At 42.4% G+C, this 18,967-nt stretch overlaps 1 protein-coding gene across 7 annotated transcripts in view; it reads left to right on the top strand.

Moving 5' to 3' along the window:
- Window positions 1–17,169, top strand: part of RNF152 (ring finger protein 152) — an 82,077-nt gene extending 64,908 nt beyond the window's left edge. For all 7 annotated transcript variants that reach the window (XM_082853482.1, XM_082853487.1, XM_082853486.1 and 4 more), the window contains one exon: window positions 9,125–17,169. In XM_082853482.1, the coding sequence (XP_082709608.1) occupies window positions 9,275–9,886 (612 nt within the window). In that variant the 5' untranslated portion in view covers window positions 9,125–9,274 and the 3' untranslated portion in view covers window positions 9,887–17,169. The remainder of the gene's footprint in view (window positions 1–9,124) is intronic.
- The last annotated feature ends 1,798 nt before the right edge of the window (window positions 17,170–18,967 follow it).

Consider the following 18,967-nt stretch of genomic DNA (forward strand, 5'->3'; position numbering starts at 1 on the left):
CTCATTAATCCTAAGGCCTAAAGGAAGAAACTTCTAATATGTAAGATGCTGCCCATTTATTTTAGATGCCCACTGTCTCACGTAAACCTGCATGAGCTCATGGACAGTTAATATGTATAAATGATCTGTCAGATGTAATGACTATAGAACAAACAGCGTGACAGCTCTGTCATGTTGTTGAAAACCCAGGAGTGTGGTTAGCAGTTTCTTAGGTCATAGAACTATTGTTACTAGAAGGGACTCTAGGGGATCATCTAGTCCAGTGTTCTTGGAGGTGAGGACACTGCAACTCATGGAGAGGTGATTTGCCTAAGGTAACCCAACTACTTATAGGCAGAATTAGAGCTAAAATCCTTACCTCCTGATTCCTAATAGTAATGATTATCTGATAGATATTAAAACGAGCAAACCAACAAAAACCAGTGGTTATTATCAGTCATGGCAATAACGAAATTTGGCTTTAATTCCTAAAAATGTCTTGGTTCCAATATACTTTGATTTTAAATATTCATCACCAAGCTGTGATTAGGTCAAATGCATTCATCTTTTCCCTACCTTGACTTAATTGAAATGCTCCTATGTAAGTACATCTCTGGAAACTGTGGTTCGGTTTCAGCTGCTTGGTTAGTTGCATTTTTGCAGCGAAAATATTGGCACGTGCAGAGGTATGGCCCCTACTCTGTGGGCAGGTCCATCGGGCTCGTGGTTGTCCCATTGGGCAGTGCTGGCAAGGCTAGCCCTTTGTGTGGCAAGTCCCTAGGCTGACCATGGTGTTCTGGTCTGCTCCTCTTTGCCCATTTAACCAATGACCTCTCTCTCTACCCTGCCTGCGTCTGCTACCGGGGCCAGTCGGCCTCCAACACCGTCACGTCACCGTCCTTTGCCCCGTCCCCCTTGGTCACCCAAGACTTTTAAGTAACCATTCTCACTTTCCAGAATTTTTGCATCTTCAAATACACAAACCATGATGCTCATAGGAGAAAACAGGGCAACTATTAAAGCTTGGCCCATAGAATTCTCACTTGAGATTTGTCAGAGTCCTGGAATCCACTGCCTTCTCCATGAAAACAGAGTGTAGTTATACCAGTTGGACTTTACACGTATTAGGCAACTGTGTCCTGAAAGGGTTGCTCTCTGCTACCAGAGGACCAAAAGTCAGCCACACATCTTGTCACTGCCAGCCATTCCTATTCTTGCCATTAATCGGAGAGTTTGTCAAGATCCAATATAACTAAATGGTCTTGCCAGCTGAAATGCCAGATTAAATGGAATTGTAATTAATTTCTTCAATCTCAATTCAAATATTTACATTTTCTTGAAAAATTAAGTAAATGACCTGCATCAGAAAGACATGCTATTTTAAGAGAATAAGAAGAGCAGTATAGTGACTAGTTTAGTCTTTGACTTAGAGATTTTTCTCAACACAACCATTGAATTTAAGATCCTTGTGTAGACCATGAAATGGAATAATTCAAGGTCAGCCACATGTAATTAATATCAACTCATGTCACAAGTGGGGAGAGGCTTCATAGTTGATGTCACAGACGTGGATCTAAATCAGAACGTATGAAGAGTCTATAGTATAAACAGAGTAAAACTACCTGCATTATAGTCGGCGGGTTTCATATTCGAGAATTTCATATCCAAGGATACAGAGGGCCAGATGTCCTAGGCCATTTTTTTTTTTTTTTTTTTTTTTTTGCGGTACGCGGGCCTCCCACTGCTGTGGCCTCTCCCGTTGCGGAGCACAGACTCCGGACGCGCAGGCTCAGCGGCCATGGCTCACGGGCCCAGCCGCTCCGCAGCATGTGGGATCTTCCCGGACCGGGGCACGAACCCGTGTCCCCTGTATCGGCAGGTGGACTCTCAACCACTGCGCCACCAGGGAAGCCCCTCCTAGGCCATTTTAAATAAGGGGCTTGAGTGTCCTTCGATTTTGGTATTCGAGAGGGGAACCTGGAACCGATCCCCCGCAGATACCAAGGGACGACTGGATATATTTCATCAGCTTTTCTGTCCTCATGTGCCCAGACTTCTAAAAGTAACTGGAACTATAAAAATTCAGCGTTGGAGACCTTTGCTTTTTTACCACCCACTAAATTCATGGGAGCACTTTATCACACCCACACCTTTAATAAAAGTGCTTAAAAGTATACAGTTTTTAAAAAGGAAGAAATTTTATTTTATGAAAATATATCGATGTTGTAAAGCAACAAATGTCCATTGCCCCTAAACAACAATTACAATATACACACCCCTCTGGTTTTGGCATTTTCCCTCCAAGTCACACCTTCCTCCATTTATACAAATCTTAGTTTTTTAAACTATTTTAAAACCAGGGCATGCATTAGTATTGAGTTCAGTGATGATTCAAGGCCTTTAATTTGTATATTGTACAACTGACATTATTTATGAAACTACTGTTTTTTTATTTTAAAGTAATTTTTAATTAAGGTAATATATATTGTCTTTTTTTTCTTTTTTTTGGCCGTGCTGTGCAGCACGCGGGGATCTTAGTTCCCCTACCAGGGATTGAACCCGTGCCCCCTGCAGTGGAAGCTTGGAGCCCTAACCTCTGAACCACCAGGGAATTCCTGAAACTACTGTTTTATGAAGATACGTTTGAACATAAATTCTAGATCATAAGCCACAGTTAGTTTGAGAATGTCCTCCCTTAGCTGCTATTCCTCTTTTTGTAGTCTGTTTTTTTTTCTTAATTTTTACTTTAGGTTCTTTCAAACTAAACTGTTAAAAATCGTTCCAATATATTTCAGTTTACACCTGTTCTTATGCGTTCTACCAAAATACTCTTTTCTTTTGAATTTGAGTACTTACTTTGAGCATCATGTCTTGCTCCTGTAAGGAAACTAACTCCAAAGACAGGTCTCTAAAGCAGTTGCCAGTGTGTGCTTGTGTATCCTGTGTTTGACTAGGAACTCCGAGTTTCTTTTTTAGCTTACGTGGACCTTGTTTCTTCTGTAGTTGACTCATATCTTTTGAGTTCATGATGAAAGGGAGAAAGAAGATTCATCATTACCTTTGGTCCAGAGCCTCATAAATTTTCTTCTTTTTTTCTTTTTTTTTTTGCGGTACGCAGGCCTCTCACTGTTGTGGCCTCTCCCGTTGCGGACACAGGCTCCGGACGCGCAGGCTCAGCGGCCATGGCTCACGGGCCCAGCCGCTCCGCGGCATGTGGGATTTTCCCGGACCGGGGCACGAACCCGCGTCCCCTGCATCGGCAGGCGGACTCTCAACCACTGCGCCACCAGGGAAGCCCAAATTTTCTTCTCATTACCTAAATAGTCATCATCATTACTAATTATGCTACAGGAAATAAACTGGAATTCAGTATGGGCAGAATCAGTGTATAAATCAGAGAGCTGCCCTGCTGTCAAAATGACTTGAGTGGCTGAGCACAGAAGATAGGAACTGTTTTCCCCTTCTGCCTTTGTGTTCAGCCTGTGTTGTAAGGCCTACACTTACTTGGATAGAGTTGAAAATTGAGTTGTATAATCTAATTTTAAGGGAACTCAACACCAATTAAGTGAACATTACTTGGAACATAAATTCATGAATAAAATTGCATGTTGGTTTTGTTGAAAAATGATGGTGTGGCAGGTCTCGGGGCAGCGCCAAGAGGAGTGCTCGCCCTTCTCCGCCCAAGCTGTTGCACAGGGCTGTACTTTGAGAGCCAGGAAGTGCCTCTGGGTAGACCACACCCGGCACCGTGTGGAGTCCAAGTCAGAAGGAAGGAGGGATTAGCACCAGGGCTCCCTGAGCCCTTCACTACCTGGCAGTGCCTGAACACACTTGACCTTCAGCCACAAACTCCATCACCCCTCATTAGCCAGTGAGGAAGCAGGCTCTAGAAGCTTTGGACTTGTTCCAGTGGCACCGCTGGTGGTGACAAAACAGAGATTTGACCCAAGATTCTTTGAAGCCAAAGCCCCTATTCTTCCCACTCTGCTGAGCTGTTTTCCACAATTTTCTATGGAAGCAAGGTAACTAATGTGGAAGTAGAGAAGGGTAAGAAAGGAACTGGTGGTCACTGTTTCTATATTGGTGTCACAAAGTATTTTTTTGTTCCCAGCTCTCTTTACATAGAAGGTGGTTGCCCTGAGTGCCATTGTTAAGGACAGCTTTCTCCAAATTTATAAAATGGCAGGAATCTGTGCTTTTTTTTTGGTACCCCTCCCCAATGTTTTTTTAATTGAAGTATAGTTGATTTACAATGTTGTGTTAGTTTCAGGTGTACATCAAAGTGATTCAGATATATATATATATTTTTTTCTTTTGCAGATTCTTTTCCATTATACTTTATTACAAGGTATTGAGTCTAGTTCCCTGTGCTATATAGTAGTTCCTTGTTTATTTTAGTAGTAGTACTGTATAGTAGTTTGTGTCTGCTAATCCCAAACTCCTAATTTATCCCTCCCCATCTCTTTCCCCTTTGGTAACCATAAGTTTGTTTTCTATGTCTGTGAGTCTGTTTTGGTTTTGTAAATAAGTTCATTTGTATCATTTTTTTAGATTCCACATGTAAGTGATATCATATTTTATTTGTCTTAATCTGTATGAGTTACTTCGCTTAGTATGATAATCTCTAGGTCCATCCATGTTGCTGCAAATAGCATTATTTCATTCTTTTTTATGGCTGAGTAATATCGCACTGTATATATATACCACGTCTTTTTTTTTTTTTAATTTTATTTATTTATTTATTTTTGGCTGTGTTGGGTTTTCATTGCTGCATGCGGGCTTTCTCCAGTTGCTGCGAGCCGGGGCTACTCTTCGTGGTGGTGTGCGGGCTTCTCAATGCGGTGGCTTCTCTTGTTGCGGAGCACAGGTTCTAGGTGCGCGGGCTTCAGTAGTTGTGGCTCGTGGGCTCTAGAGCGCAGGCTCAGTAGTCGTGGTGCACGGGCTCAGTTGCTCCGTGGCATGTGGGATCTTCCTGGACCAGGGCTTGAACCTGTGTCCCCTGCATTGGCAGGCGGATTCTTAACCACTGGGCCACCAGGGAAGTCCCATATACCACGTCTTCTTTATCCGTTCACCTGTCAACGGGCATTTAGGTTGCTTTCATGTCTTGGCTATTGTACACCCCTCCCCAATTTTGTCATTTCTGCCACTGTAGTTCATTATGATCAATCTCTGCCCCCCACCCTCCATTTAACATTCACATCTTCCTATGATGTATAATATTATGGCCTGCTGTCTGTCAGTGGGCTTTAACAGTGAGGCTAGATAAGAGCCTTGGTCAAGATTCACCAGCAAACCCTGTGTTCGGTTTTTATTTTCTAAGAAAAAATAAATTCAGTACCTTGGGTATAAAATTAGACGAATCCCACCCTCATTGCTGACACTTGGGGGATTTCTGTTTCCGTTCCACATCCCCCACCTCAGTGTCCGTGCACTTTTTCCTTTCTGAGCTTCAAACACTACCTTCTGCTGGGACCTGTGGCTGGCAGACACCGTATTGAACAGCACAGACCAGACCATCTGGCTGGGAGCGCCCTACCTTGCTCGCTCTGCCCCTCTTCTCTCAAATTTCTCTACTCTGAAAAGAAGAAGAACTGTTGCTTGATGCTCTTCCCTCTAAGCTATGATCCTATCGCCTGACATCACTCCGCATCACAGGGGACTCCAGCATCCCGCCAGTCTCCATCATACCCCTGGTCCTCTGCTGAAGTCACACCCCCAAAATGCTAGTGACCTCCTGGTCGCCCCACCTCAAGGTCTGTTCTCAGTGCCCACCGCTCATAGCCCTTTGCTGCCTGGAACTCTTTCATCCGGGGTATGTGCTGGGAGGGGTTCCTAGGTTTCTGCTTATGTCTGCCCCTATTCTTCCTTTTAGCCAGGCTTAAGGATGAGTGCTCCCTAAGGGTCTCTCTCTGCTCTGCCTGCTCTGCAATATCAGATCCATATATTCAGCTTTCTTTTGACTCTTTTTTTTTTTTGCGGTACGCGGGCTTCTCATTGTTGCGGCCTCTCCCGTTGCGGAGCACAGGCTCCGGACGCGCAGGCTCAGCGGCCATGACTCATGGGACCAGCCTCTCCGCGGCATGTGGGATCTTCCCGGACCGGGTCACGAACCCGTGTCCCCTGCATAGGCAGGCGGACTCTCAACCACTGCGCCACCAGGGAAGCCCCTCTTTTGACTCTTTAACATCTTCCTGGATAACTGATTTCTTTTATCTTCCTAACCCCTCAAATGGAATACGGCCCGAACAGAACTCATCATCTTTTTCTTTGCCATCCCTGTTTCTCTTAATAATACCAGCCTCCCCTCAAGACTTGACCTTGGACTTCTTCCCCCTTACAGTCTCATCGTCACATGTGGCCAGATCCCACTTGACCCCTGTAGGACCTGTCAGCACTTTTCAGCTCTTCATTCTCATCACCACTATTGACTTCAGCTACTCATTATCTCTCGTCTACTATTATAATAGCTTCCCAGCAGGTCTTTCCAGTCTATCCTGAATATAGCTACCTAATGAATCATTCTCATATTCTTAACCTTTCTGATGTTTTCCCATTGCTCACTAGAAAGCCCCACATCCTTGGCACTCGAGGCTGTCCACGGTCTGTGGTCTGTGGTCTGTGGCCCGTGCCTGGGTCTGATCACCTCTCCCCTTCCTGTGGGCCCTGCTCTCCCTGGCTGGGCCTGTGGGAGGGTGCTTGCCAGTTCTGTGAGAATTCTGTTTCTTTAAAAGGCATCTGTATCAAAGACCTAAACTTACAAGCTAAAACTGTAAAACTCTTAGAGATGGCATCTATAAGTTACTCTTGTATTAGAAAAAATCTTCTAGCCAGTGTCACAGCTAGAGTATAAAAATAATTCTGTATTTGCTCACCCCTTTTACTTTGCTCATGCTGATTTCTGAACTTGAAAATAACCTGTCCCTGATTTTACATGTCTGAATCCTCTCCCTAATCCAGATTCTTCACTGAGCCGTCCTTTATTCATAACTCCAGCTCCCGTAAGGCATGCATCACTGTATTTCTATTATAACTATTTACTCGCATAACTATTTAAGTACCTCCAGTCTGGGAGTGTCTTATGAGTGGTGACAAGGTCTTTGTTACAAGGGAAAAAAATAAATATCATAATGCTTGACACATGGTAAATATTCAATGAGAATTTGAATGAATAAATGAATAGAAGAGAAAATATATTCACTAGTTCATTCTTGCCTAACTTTAAATTGCTGAAGAGTAGTATTTGGGTCTGATTCATCTTAATATCCTACCATGGCTAGCTTTGTGCATAACAGATACTCAGTAGATATTTCTTTTTTATTTTTATTTCCTTTTTCAGCTTTATTGAGGTATAATTGGCATATTAAATTGTAAGACATTTAAAGTTGACATCGCAGTAATCTGAAATATGTCTACATTGTGAAAGCGTTTCCAACTTCTCACATATTTATCTTTTTTTTTTTTTGGTGAGAACATTTAAGTTCTACGGTTAGCAAATTTCAATTATTCCATAACTATTTCTTGAATTAATGGATAGATGAGTAGTTGATTATATTAATAATATGAGCTTTCTGAATGCTATGTTACTATATTTTTACTTTCAGTAACTTAAGTGCTCTTACTACAGCTAAAATATTTTAAAATGTTTCTCTTTTGATTGTCAACATTAATTTTTTTTTTGTGGTACGCGGGCCTCTCACTGTTGTGGCCTCTCCCATTGCGGAGCACAGGCTCTGGACGCACAGGCTCAGGGGCCATGGCTCACGGGCCCAGCCACTCCGCAGCATGTGGGATCTTCCCAGACCAGGGCACGAACCCATGTCCCCTGCATCGGCAGGCGGACTCTCAACCACTGCGCCACCAGGGAAGCCCAACATTAATTTTTATCAGTGATTATTTTTGACTTTAAACTTTTTCTGCATGTTTTTTATTTTTACAAATCGTAATCATTGGGGAGGGGGTGCATTCTTAATTTCACAAAGGAAATTGGAAAGAAAAAGAAGGTTCACTTTTTAAGAAAAATGTGAACGAGGTTTTCTGTGTTATTAGCTCCTGCTTCTGGGTGTAGGTGGGGTTCTAGGACTGACAATTATTTCTACAATAGTGGTTGAATAGTCCTTTCCAGAATCATCATGGCTCCATCCAGAGACACATAATTTGGATGCTTTCAATAGGAAGCAGAGTTGGGCAGCCTTTATTAGAACACTTGGTGGGGAAGGGGGGGGGATGGGGCAGGGGGAGGTCCTTAAACTCCAGTTAAGTTGAACTAAGTTATTCTGCCTCCTGTCAATATCAGAAGGCTAACATTCCTCCTTCTTCTCCTTCTCCTTCTCCTTTTTTTTTTTTTTTTGGTGAGGCTGCCTTACCAGTCTTCTCTGACCATAATGCTTGATTATGATCAGTGAATTAACAGTATTTGCTTTTGGTCATGTTAATTGATACAAGCCCAAATAATAATGAATTAAAAGAACTGACTGAAATGTAGTAGTGATCCTGTGTAGTTTTGTGACCCCTACTGCATAAAGGTTCACTGTTGTTGTTATTTGGGGGTTATTTTGTTTTTGTCTCTTTTTAAAACCAACTGACGGGAATTACCTTGGTTCAGGTGATTTGGTGGAAAAGATAACAGATGCCTGCATGTGCTTCTTTGGTGGCATCATTTTAATTACCTGTGAGAGAGGAACGGTCCTAACCCATATCAAGTGAGCGAGCTAGTTACATGAAATACCTGGGTTTGTAAAGTTGCCCGTATCTGGCAATGAATAATTACAGGAAGATAAGTAGAGTCAGAAAAAGAAGGTCAGAGGATCTAAGGAAAGAAATTTACTTTTAGGAAATGCTACAAACTTATTGGAAACGAGAGAATTTCTGCAGTGTATTTAGAAGAACAGTCCAGAAGAACAATAAAGCAGAAAGAGCAGACTCCCTCTGTATACCCCATAGAGATGTTTATTTCTTCAGAAATAAGCAAGGTATTCGCGGAGACAAGTCATTACTGTCCACTGGACATTACAGGAATCCTACAGTCTCACAAGTGGGAAACTTTACCCTTTTGACCTGGTGTCAAGACTTTTGAGCAGTCGTATAAATCCATCTCAACTTGTTTGAAGTAATTAAGTTGGTTTGCATTTTTTGTCTCCTTCAGAAATGAACACGCCCGAGTATGCTAGATGCCTGTGAACTCCCCGATCCCCCGGCGGCTTTGGAAAGACTGCAAGAAAGAAGGTGGCGGAGTGGTGGACTCTGAGAACAAGCTCCTCCCCCTCGGCCTTGGCCTTCCTGCCCACAGTCCACCATGGAGACGCTCTCCCAAGAGTCTTTGCTGGAATGTCAGATCTGCTTCAATTACTACAGCCCCCGGCGAAGGCCCAAGTTGCTGGATTGCAAACACACGTGCTGCTCGGTGTGCCTTCAGCAGATGAGGACGAGCCAGAAGGACGTGAGGTGCCCCTGGTGCCGGGGCATCACCAAGCTGCCCCCGGGCTTCTCCGTGTCCCAGCTCCCAGACGACCCCGAGGTCCTTGCCGTCATCGCCATCCCGCACGCCTCCGAGCACACCCCAGTCTTCATCAAACTTCCGAGCAATGGGTGCTACATGCTGCCCCTGCCCATCTCCAAGGAGCGAGCGCTGCTGCCCGGAGACATGGGCTGCCGTCTGCTGCCCGGGAGCCAGCAGAAGTCCGTCACCGTGGTGACCATCCCGGCAGAGCAGCAGCCTCTGCAGGGCGGGGCTCCGCCCGAGGCGGTGGAGGAGGAGCCAGACAGGCGGGGCGTGGTGAAAAGCTCCACCTGGTCTGGGGTGTGCACTGTGATCTTGGTGGCCTGCGTCCTGGTCTTCCTTCTCGGCATCGTGCTCCACAACATGTCCTGCATTTCTAAGCGCTTTACTGTGATATCCTGTGGCTGAAGAGGGCTGCGGGGAAGTCTCTTGTGGGTGCCAACTAGCGGTTGAGCAGGTGTTGGTGATGGATCGCGGTGAGGAGATGGGGGGCCACGCTGATCATTGGGTGCCGAGTGCTGGCCTCTGGGCTGCCACTTGATTAACCCAAGACAGACACGAAGGGCAGAATGTGAGGTGTCAGCAAGATACCAGGCAGAGCGCTCTGATTATTGGTGGCAACAGCTTCCAAGACGATCGCATGCATCCTCATAATCATGTATTAAATGGACTGTAATTTATGATTTCTCAAAATCATGTTGCGAGGTAGACCTATTCTACTTAGATGTTAAACTGTGGAAGTGCATACAATGTGATCTTCTCTAAATGTGGTAGATTAAAACAAAGATGCTATGTATACAAGTAGAATTAAATCTGAGAATCCATGTAAAAATTCAGTGATGACATGCAGTGCTGGTTTCTTTCCTTTTTTAAAAAATGAAACCCAGTCTTCATTTAGTTGCTAAGGCCTTTTATACTTTTTGAATGGCACCCAAATTAAAATAAGTTAAGTGGACAGTTGTTTTTTCAGGAAGATATTTGAACAAGTGTTTCCAGTGTGCTGTGTTTTGTCACGTACCTCCATTTTTCTTCCCTTGTAATTAGAGCTCGCTATGTGTTTATTAAACTGAAAGCCCAACAGGGGAGCAATAAACTGAGTAATAATGAGAAATGCCTAATCCCACAGGAAACCTACATGCCAATTTTTCTCAAGCCATCTCACAAAATAAGAATTTTAAATGTAAATATTGTGTATTTGTGTGTGGGGGGGGGGGGTGGGTGGGTGTAATTTGATTTACCTCAGGTTTTGAATCTTTTCAGAAGAATCCCGGGAGTAAGACTTTGTGGGCATGAATGAGTCCGGGGTCTGAAATGATGGCCACCTCAAGGGCACCGGTACCCACCCAGCGAGGTGTCACAGACACGTCACTTCCAAACTTGCTCCTCTTCTATGTATTCAAGTCCTGTATTCTGTAAGGCACTAAGGGAGAGGAACAGAAGATTCTGTCTTTGCTCCCAGTTTTGATGTATTGTAACAGCCATGAGTGTTGGTAAACAATAACAAACTTGGACTGGCATTTTAAGACAGTCCATGATTATTTTTTGAAAGAGATTGTTCCATGAGAGTTAAATCATTTTGAATTCCAGTTTCCTCTTGTTGGTATAAGTGAGACTATCTCTTGTATTTCAAAATGTGTTTTCATTGAGAAGAATGGCAAGGTGAACTAGCAACTCACATTCCTAGTTTAAGTGGACCAATTCTTCATAAATTCTCAGACGTTCTTAAATGTGTAATGGCCTACAGATGCTCATGAAGAAAGATCTGCTGGTCTTAAATGATAAATTTCTATCCCTGAATGTGTGTGCGTTCAGACATAGCTGTGAGCTTTACAGTTCTCTTCTAGCTTCTCTTACGGAATTCATGAAGCAAGTGGTATGTGCCAACGTCCCCACTCATAAATATGTCTGTTTATGTTCCATTGAATCCCTGAAAATAGGGGACAGAAAAATAAGCAGTGACTGGCTCCAAAAAGTAAGGCTAGAAAAAGCCCTTAAGACTGAGATAATTTAATTTACTTATATGCTAACTGTTACCTTCAAGCAGCACAAAATATGCACATTAAAGTGATGGAATTAATGAGATAAAATGACAATATAATGAACAGAATCCCAAGCTAACCCTGTTCATTGACATGAGGATTTGATATAAAAATATGAACATGGGTTTTTCAAATCTTTCCAATTTGTCATTAGACCTTTAGGAAATGTATTTGAAAGCTCAAACTAGAAATTAGGTTAAAATGCCATTTCATTGTGTAAGCTATTGGGCATTATACAACAAATAATCTAGGATTTATTTGGTATTAATAATTTAGGTATCACATTAGCTGAATGCTATCCTCTATTATGTAACCTAATATACTGTTGGGTTAGTTTCAATTTCTCAAACTCTCCCAGGCTGCCTTGATGCATGTCTGACCTAATTTCTATTCCTCTTGGGAAAAAACCCCCACAGAAATGTTACATTAAGAATTCTACATTTCAAATGGACTTTACCCTTGCAATATTAAGTCATGCCATTTTCAAATTAATTTTGTGAATGATGTCTACGTATGTTTATGTCCGGTATGAAATGACCAGCCCTGGAGTGTAGTGTGTGATAGAATTCTACATGGTCTGTAGGTTATATATAGACACTAACATATGTGACGATACAGTGCCCTGTGTTTCTTAGTGCAAAGCTGTAGATTACAAATGTCCATGTACCTTTTACTTAAAAACAACCCTGTGCTAGAGCTGCAATTAAGCAGTGCAGAATTAATCGGCTCTATGATAGATTCTTGACGTTACAATTTAAGGTACAATAACAACCCAAATCAGAATTTTTCGTGTGAGTCTTACTGATGTAAGAACAATTGTTTATGTGGATTCTGCCTGCAGTCATTTATTTGTGTACCTGCTTATCAGGGTGTGCAATCCTGTGCGTGCACGCGTGTGTGCGTGCACATGTCTATGTGATGTCTCAGCCTGCCAGATAGGAGTTTTATAGGCTTAATGATGTTTAATGTTATTTGGCATCCCATTGCTCTGGCCTCTTCGGCATTTACCCACGACACTAACAACTCATCTACCCCATGTGAATCAAGTCCAGTGACACAGTCAGCCAGAATTCACAGTTGCACGTCAATGAAAAAACTCACAACTGAAAGCACAGAAAGCTGAAAGCAACCTCTGGTGGCTTCATTTTGTAGATGAGTCTGCTGGGGTCCCCAGAGGTGCGAGCCCGTTTGTCATTCTGCAGCAAAAGGGGACCAGAACTTTGTACTGCCGTTTCCTCTTGCTGCTTCCTAGACCTGTCGTCCTCTCTGTTGGTCTATGATCCTTTTCAGGGAGGATCAATACCCTTTACTAACTCAACTATTAAGTTTTTTGTCTTTGTAGATTTATGTATTCACTTTAGTTAGCATCTACCTCTCCGGGAAATGAAAGGAGTGTTGATTTAGGGATGAGTATAGACAGTTAAAGAGAACCATGTGATTTGAATTTTTTTAATTGCAAAACATTGGTTCCCCCCTCCCACTTGAGCTATAAAGGACAGTGAGTGTTGTGTAAATAGTAAACTATAAGAAGCATGAATTTTCATCTTTATTAATGATCTTGACATAAGCAAGAGAATGCTGAATATGCTAAGTAGAGCCAAGTATGCTATCAAAAAGCATTGTCTTTGGAACATTTTTGTATAATGACCTGGGGCATAAGTTGTGAAAAGACAAATGGGTTCTCATTTCCAGTCATACTTTATGATCAGAAAGCTATCAGGCATTTCCTTTAGGGATATAATTAAGTTTAATCTTGGACATGACTTGAGTGGGTCCCTTGAAGGTTAAAACCGTGTGCTGGTGCAACCTTGGGATCTTCTAGATTGACGCTGTTCTATAGAACTTTCTGTGATGATGGAAATGTTATATAACTTATGCTGTCCAATACAGTAGCCACATTGGGTGTTGGGCAACTGAAATGGGATTAGTCTGAGTGAGGAACTGGATTTTGTATTTTATTTAATTTAAAGTTATTTAAATAGATGCCACTCACATGTGGCTGGTGGCTGTTATATTGGACAGTGCACTTCTGGAGGGTTGTGCAATGGAATCTAGCATCAAAATATTAATGGAGTAAGCAGAGTAAGGCGAAGAAGACAGTTTTTGGTTTAGTAACATGCAGTTGGCTTAAAAAATATATGATCTCAAGTATGACAGTAAAAATGCATCAGTTGCTCTTCAGGGTTATTACTTAGATACTCTGGGCCAAGGAATAATCAGTGAAGCTTAAAGAGTGCTCGATAAAGCCCCCTTTTCTGGGATCATTAGCTGCATGTGAATCTATTGTCCAAACATAGTAGTTAGACAGTAGCTCTAAAACGTTTGACTTGCATGACCTGTACTGTGAAATTGTGTTTAGGGTCTTGTGACCAAAAAGTAAATGTTACAGAAAAAAAAAAAGCCTAATGAAATCCCTCTTTCAGGGTCTTACCCAAACGCCATCATTACATTAGTAAGGTATGAAATAAAAGAGCAAGCATGTTTTGCAGCGTTCACGGGGAGTGTTTTTGTTTGCCCTTGAAGTCTGCCAGCTCGTCATCGTATTTGAGATGGGCATAGGTGGGCATCATTTTTCAGATGCCAGACAAAAACATAGGTACAATGTTTAGAGTGAGATTTGACATTGTTTTCGTCCTGTTTGGTTTTTTTAGTTATCACTGAAAGAACCGAAGATTTGAAGCCTTGCACAAAGACACTTTGTTTTACGTTAAAAAAAAAATTGCCCATGGAATTTAAAGCCTTGAAGGTTATTAAAGTTACTAAAATTGCTTTTTAAGCGAATAAAGGGAAGTAGAAAATTCAATTTGAGATATATTTGCATAGAAAGATCAGACTCTTCCTGATAGTACAGTATTTATTCCAGTCTAGATTTGGTTTTACAGAGTTCTCATAGTTTTGTTTGAAAAGCTATGCTGTGTCTAAATTGGTTAGTCTGCTTTTCATTGTCCAAAAATACTGTAAACCAAATGCATTTGCTTCAATTTAACAGAATTGGGTTGATTTTTTTCTTTTAGAGAGAACTCATCAATGGGCAGGACTCTTTAGTTCATCCTTGAAAATGATTAAAAATGTTTTGGCCCAATGATAGTTTTTCTTTAGACTTATGAGGAAATTAGAGGTCCAAAGGTTATTGGGATGAGAGGAGTGATATGCCAATGGTTTGAATTACTATCTTCTCTTAGAAAAATGATGCTGCCAACTAGTCAGCATTTTCACACGTGTCATCAGTCAGTCAATCTGTCATCCTTGACCTAGAAGGAGAAGCTGTTCCTTACCATTTCCACCATTCTCAGTAAAACATTGCCCACAAAGTAATCCTTACTGAAAGAGAAACTCCAAAGAATGAGTGAAGATAATTCAGCAACTGTTTTGAAAGTGGTAGTCTATTTCAAAAGTGATGACAAGTTGCTGAAGTTTGTTAAACATGAAAGTCTTCTAAAAAAATAAGTGGAAATTCAAGCCATTGATTTTCCTGACACAATTGATTCACTGTATATAGATATAAATATATATGTAGACACACGTTTTAGCTATAACTGAAGCTAAAAAGATCAAGTAAAATGTTTTCCAATGTGGGTTATATAATGGTGAATTTAGATGTTAATTTCTCAACAAGTGTTATAGGCTGCATCCATTGGTCAAACCCAGCTATCTTTGGGAGTGTCTATATAACTAAGCTCTTGAGACTTTTCAAATATATGAAGAGGTGGGTTCTACCATATACATTTTGTTGGAAAGCCATTGATCATTAAAGAATATTAGTGGGTGGGGCATTTAATCTCTGTCTTCCAAATGACTTATGTTTTGGCTCTGCTCAAGTAGGCGAGGGCAGAGCACCACTATTGAACTCTTGCAATATGGCTCCGAGTTTTCTGCCCAAGTTTCCTTGCACAGTCGGGCCAATTATTATTTTTCAGGGTTCACTGCCTGGGGTACCCCACTATATACAATCTCACTTATGATGTAGTGGTGCTTGAAAACACTCATCTCATTAGCTGGACTTTATTATTGTAGTCTCCGGTTTTTGATACTATTCATATTAGGATCTTTTTAGAGACACTCAGTAACATTTGGGGCAAAGAACTGAGGGGTCTTTTGAAGTCTGCAACAGCATGGATTTTCTTTGTTTTAATGGGGGATGTTCTCTTATGGCTGCCCCATTCTTCTAGAACACTGCTCTAAATTCATCTCCATGGGATGTAGGGCTAGTAGCCCGTGTGAAAGTCTTCTGTGGTCTCCCTGGGGTACGTTAATTGGATTATTCTAACAAGAGTTTTCCAAAGGGAAGCTCAGTTTTTAATTTGACATTTGCTTTTTGAGAATCCAGAGGTAGACGGTTGGATGTGATGGTTGTGAAGGAGCATGGGCTGTAAGAAGGAAAAAATAGATGAGGCAGATGCCCCTCAAAGGGGAACAAGTTGAGATATTTAGGTCATCCCTGTTTAAAAAGTGGGAGGACACAATTGTTGGTGTCTTACCCTGTGCTTCAGAAAATTCCTGGTTGGATTTTCCTGGCTGAGAGAAAACCCAGCTCTTAGGTAGACTATGGTAGAGGTGGAGATGTGGCATTTGGTCTATAGCAACAGATAGGAAGATACCCCAGAGAGTGAGAAAACACTTGCATAAAGGGAGGGAAATCTGTAATGAGATGATAACTCCTGAACAAAGTAGACAGAAGATGAAGGTCAATCGTGGCAGAAACCAGCTGAAGAAAGAAACCCAGGACAACTGGGACTAACTTAGCCAAGCACGATTTGTCATTCCAGTATGGCCCACGAAATTCAATTCAGGATGTTTAAACTGAAGACAAACAGGGAATATGATCAGCTGATGAGAGGGTCCAAGGAGGCCCTACTGGGTGTCAGCACACAAGACAATTTCAGAACCTGCTCTGCAGTTGGTTGCTGAGTCATTGCAGACAAACTCTAATGACATCCTCCCAACCGTGGAATGCAATGCCCGTGCCTGTGGATGTATTCTGACTTGAGTAGGTTAAGACTATGGGGAAGACTCATTCAGAATATTTCAGTTTCTATCCAGGTTGTGGTCATTTATTATATGTTTTATTCCACCACGTGTTCCTGTTTCGCTCCCTTGGCAGATGCAGGTGGGGAGGCTGGTTTCAGCTTGGGGTGGTTACAAACTCCCAACATACGCCCTGCAGCTGCTGCACAGGGTCCCTGCCATTCGGATGGCTCCACCGGTGGGTTCCCTGGCCCTCTTGATAACTAGTACTCCGGTCAAATGGCTAGATTAATGCTGCTCAGAGGCTGTTAACTTAAGTCCTTGACATGTTTCATTTACAATTATGTGGATTATTTATTTTAGAATCTTTTCTTTTAAAGGGCCAAATAGCCCTACAGATAAATGAGCTGCTGGACTGTGTAGAAAATAGTGTCCAAATGTTGCCAAATATCGACTTCGTTAGGGGGATATCAAGCTGCTGTTTATAAATCGGAATGTCCTAAAAAGCATTCTTGCTTGCTCTTTCTGTTGTAGGTGGTGTCTTAGCAAGTCCTGAGTTTTTCCAATGAACCCGATTTTAATATATGGTATTTTTGTATGCCAGTCTGGTGTCTTGTCCTTTGTATATGTGGTAATGTTGATTTTATGACTACTGTTAAAACACATTTGCTATGATTAAAATTCATAAAACGATTTCAAATAGACTTGTGTTGGTTTTTTCCCCCCCACCTCATGAAGAGAAAAAAATTGGCTGGGATTTTCATCATCAGAGACTCTAGGAATTTTAATAGACTTGGGTCATAAAGCAACAGGCTGCTTCTGAGCCAAGGGTTTAAGTGGAGTCGACCTTCAGGTGGCTCCTTTGAGAAGCCAAAGAACGCATTTGTAATGGGTAAGTCCAAGTGTGCTTTTGCAATTTGGGTTGTTGTGGCTTCTGGTGGCCCCAACTTTAACCTCTATCATTTAGAGATGATGCTGTGTGGACCATCTCTAAGTACCTTAGAGGAAATTAGAGGTCCAAAGGTTATTGGGATGAGAGGAGTGATATGCCAATGGTTTGAATTACTATCTTCTCTTAGAAAAGTGATGCTGCCAACTAGTCAGCATTTTCACACAAGTGTCATCAGTTTCTCAGGTCCCTGGGTAGTGATTAGTACCATGACCCCGGCCTCTTGGCTCTGCGTCTGGAAAAGAACCTTTTAACAAATGTTTTTATCAGCGGAACAGAGGGCGTTGGGGCAGCCTTTTTGGATAAAAGCATTCTGCCTTTCAATAACTTGGGATCACATCAGCGAATTGTATTTCAGTGGAACAGGTGCCCTAATCCTAATTAAGGGGTTAGCAATGATTGGATGTGCATGAACGCTAGTGTTAGTGTGCTGGGGCTCTCGCTGGGAAGTTATAAAAATGATCCCTATAGTTTTAAACATGAGAGGTTACTGTGCTTCAATACTCATTTCTTGTACCAAAAGAGCAGGCCTTTTTTAGGGAGTCCAGATTTTTGAAAGTGTGACATTTATTTAGTATATTTTAGGATTTCTGGTGTGGATTTCCCTGATCTCAAATAGAGGGTGTGTGTGTGTGTGTGTGTGCATGCTGGGGGGGCCAGGGAGGGATTCCTCACTGTTAGAGCAGAGCTTTTCTGTCAGCTAGAGGAAGAGTTGACTCGAAGAAGGCATTTAAGGCATTTAAAAGGTCTTAGCTCCTCCAGGAGCTTAGCCGGGACTGGATCCCATGTATAGTCTGATCTCGAGGCTTCTCTGTAGACTTAATGGGGGCCAGGGCGAAGGAGAAGGAAATCACGGGAGAGCCCTACACGCCAGTCTTGCCTGGGGATAACCCACGTTGGCAGCCTCTTCAGATGACACTGTTTGGATGGCACCGGTGGTCTGCTTGTGGTGCAGGGCTGGAAGGAGAGGATGAGCCTGTGTCAGCTCCAAGCTCTTTGCCGTTCTGACCCCTCCCTGCGAAGGGGGCGCTGAGTGTGAGTAGTTGAAAGTCCCATGGGGATGGTGCAGGATGCACACACAGTGAGTGGAGCCAGGCCCGGTGTCCACTGCACCCCACCCTCACCCTCAGTTCTTACATGCTACCCCTCCAAATACCAGCCAGATTTCCTGAGATGAAAGCCTGTCTATCTGCCAGTGCGTTGTCTTTCTTAATGCTTTTGTTTCCAGTGATAATTCTGGGAAGAGAAACCCATGTCCGGTGTCCACCATGTAGCTAGCACCAGGCTGGGGTAAATGGTGGCCCGGGAGGGGGTGGGGGGAAGGAACTGATCCAAGAATTAGACTGAGTCTCTGCTTTTCTTTATATAAGTTTGAAAACTTTTGCACAATTTTACTTGACCCAGAAAGTGATACAGCTGTGATTGGGTTCGGTCTCTCTCATTCCCCAAACCTACTGCTCCCTGCATTTCCATCTCTCATCGCACTATTAGACTTGATAAATGATTGTTTTTATTTTTTTTAATTTATTTATTTAG

The sequence above is a fragment of the Leucopleurus acutus genome (assembly GCF_964270905.1).
Source record: "Leucopleurus acutus genome assembly, chromosome: 13".
Lineage (NCBI taxonomy): Eukaryota > Metazoa > Chordata > Mammalia > Artiodactyla > Delphinidae > Leucopleurus > Leucopleurus acutus.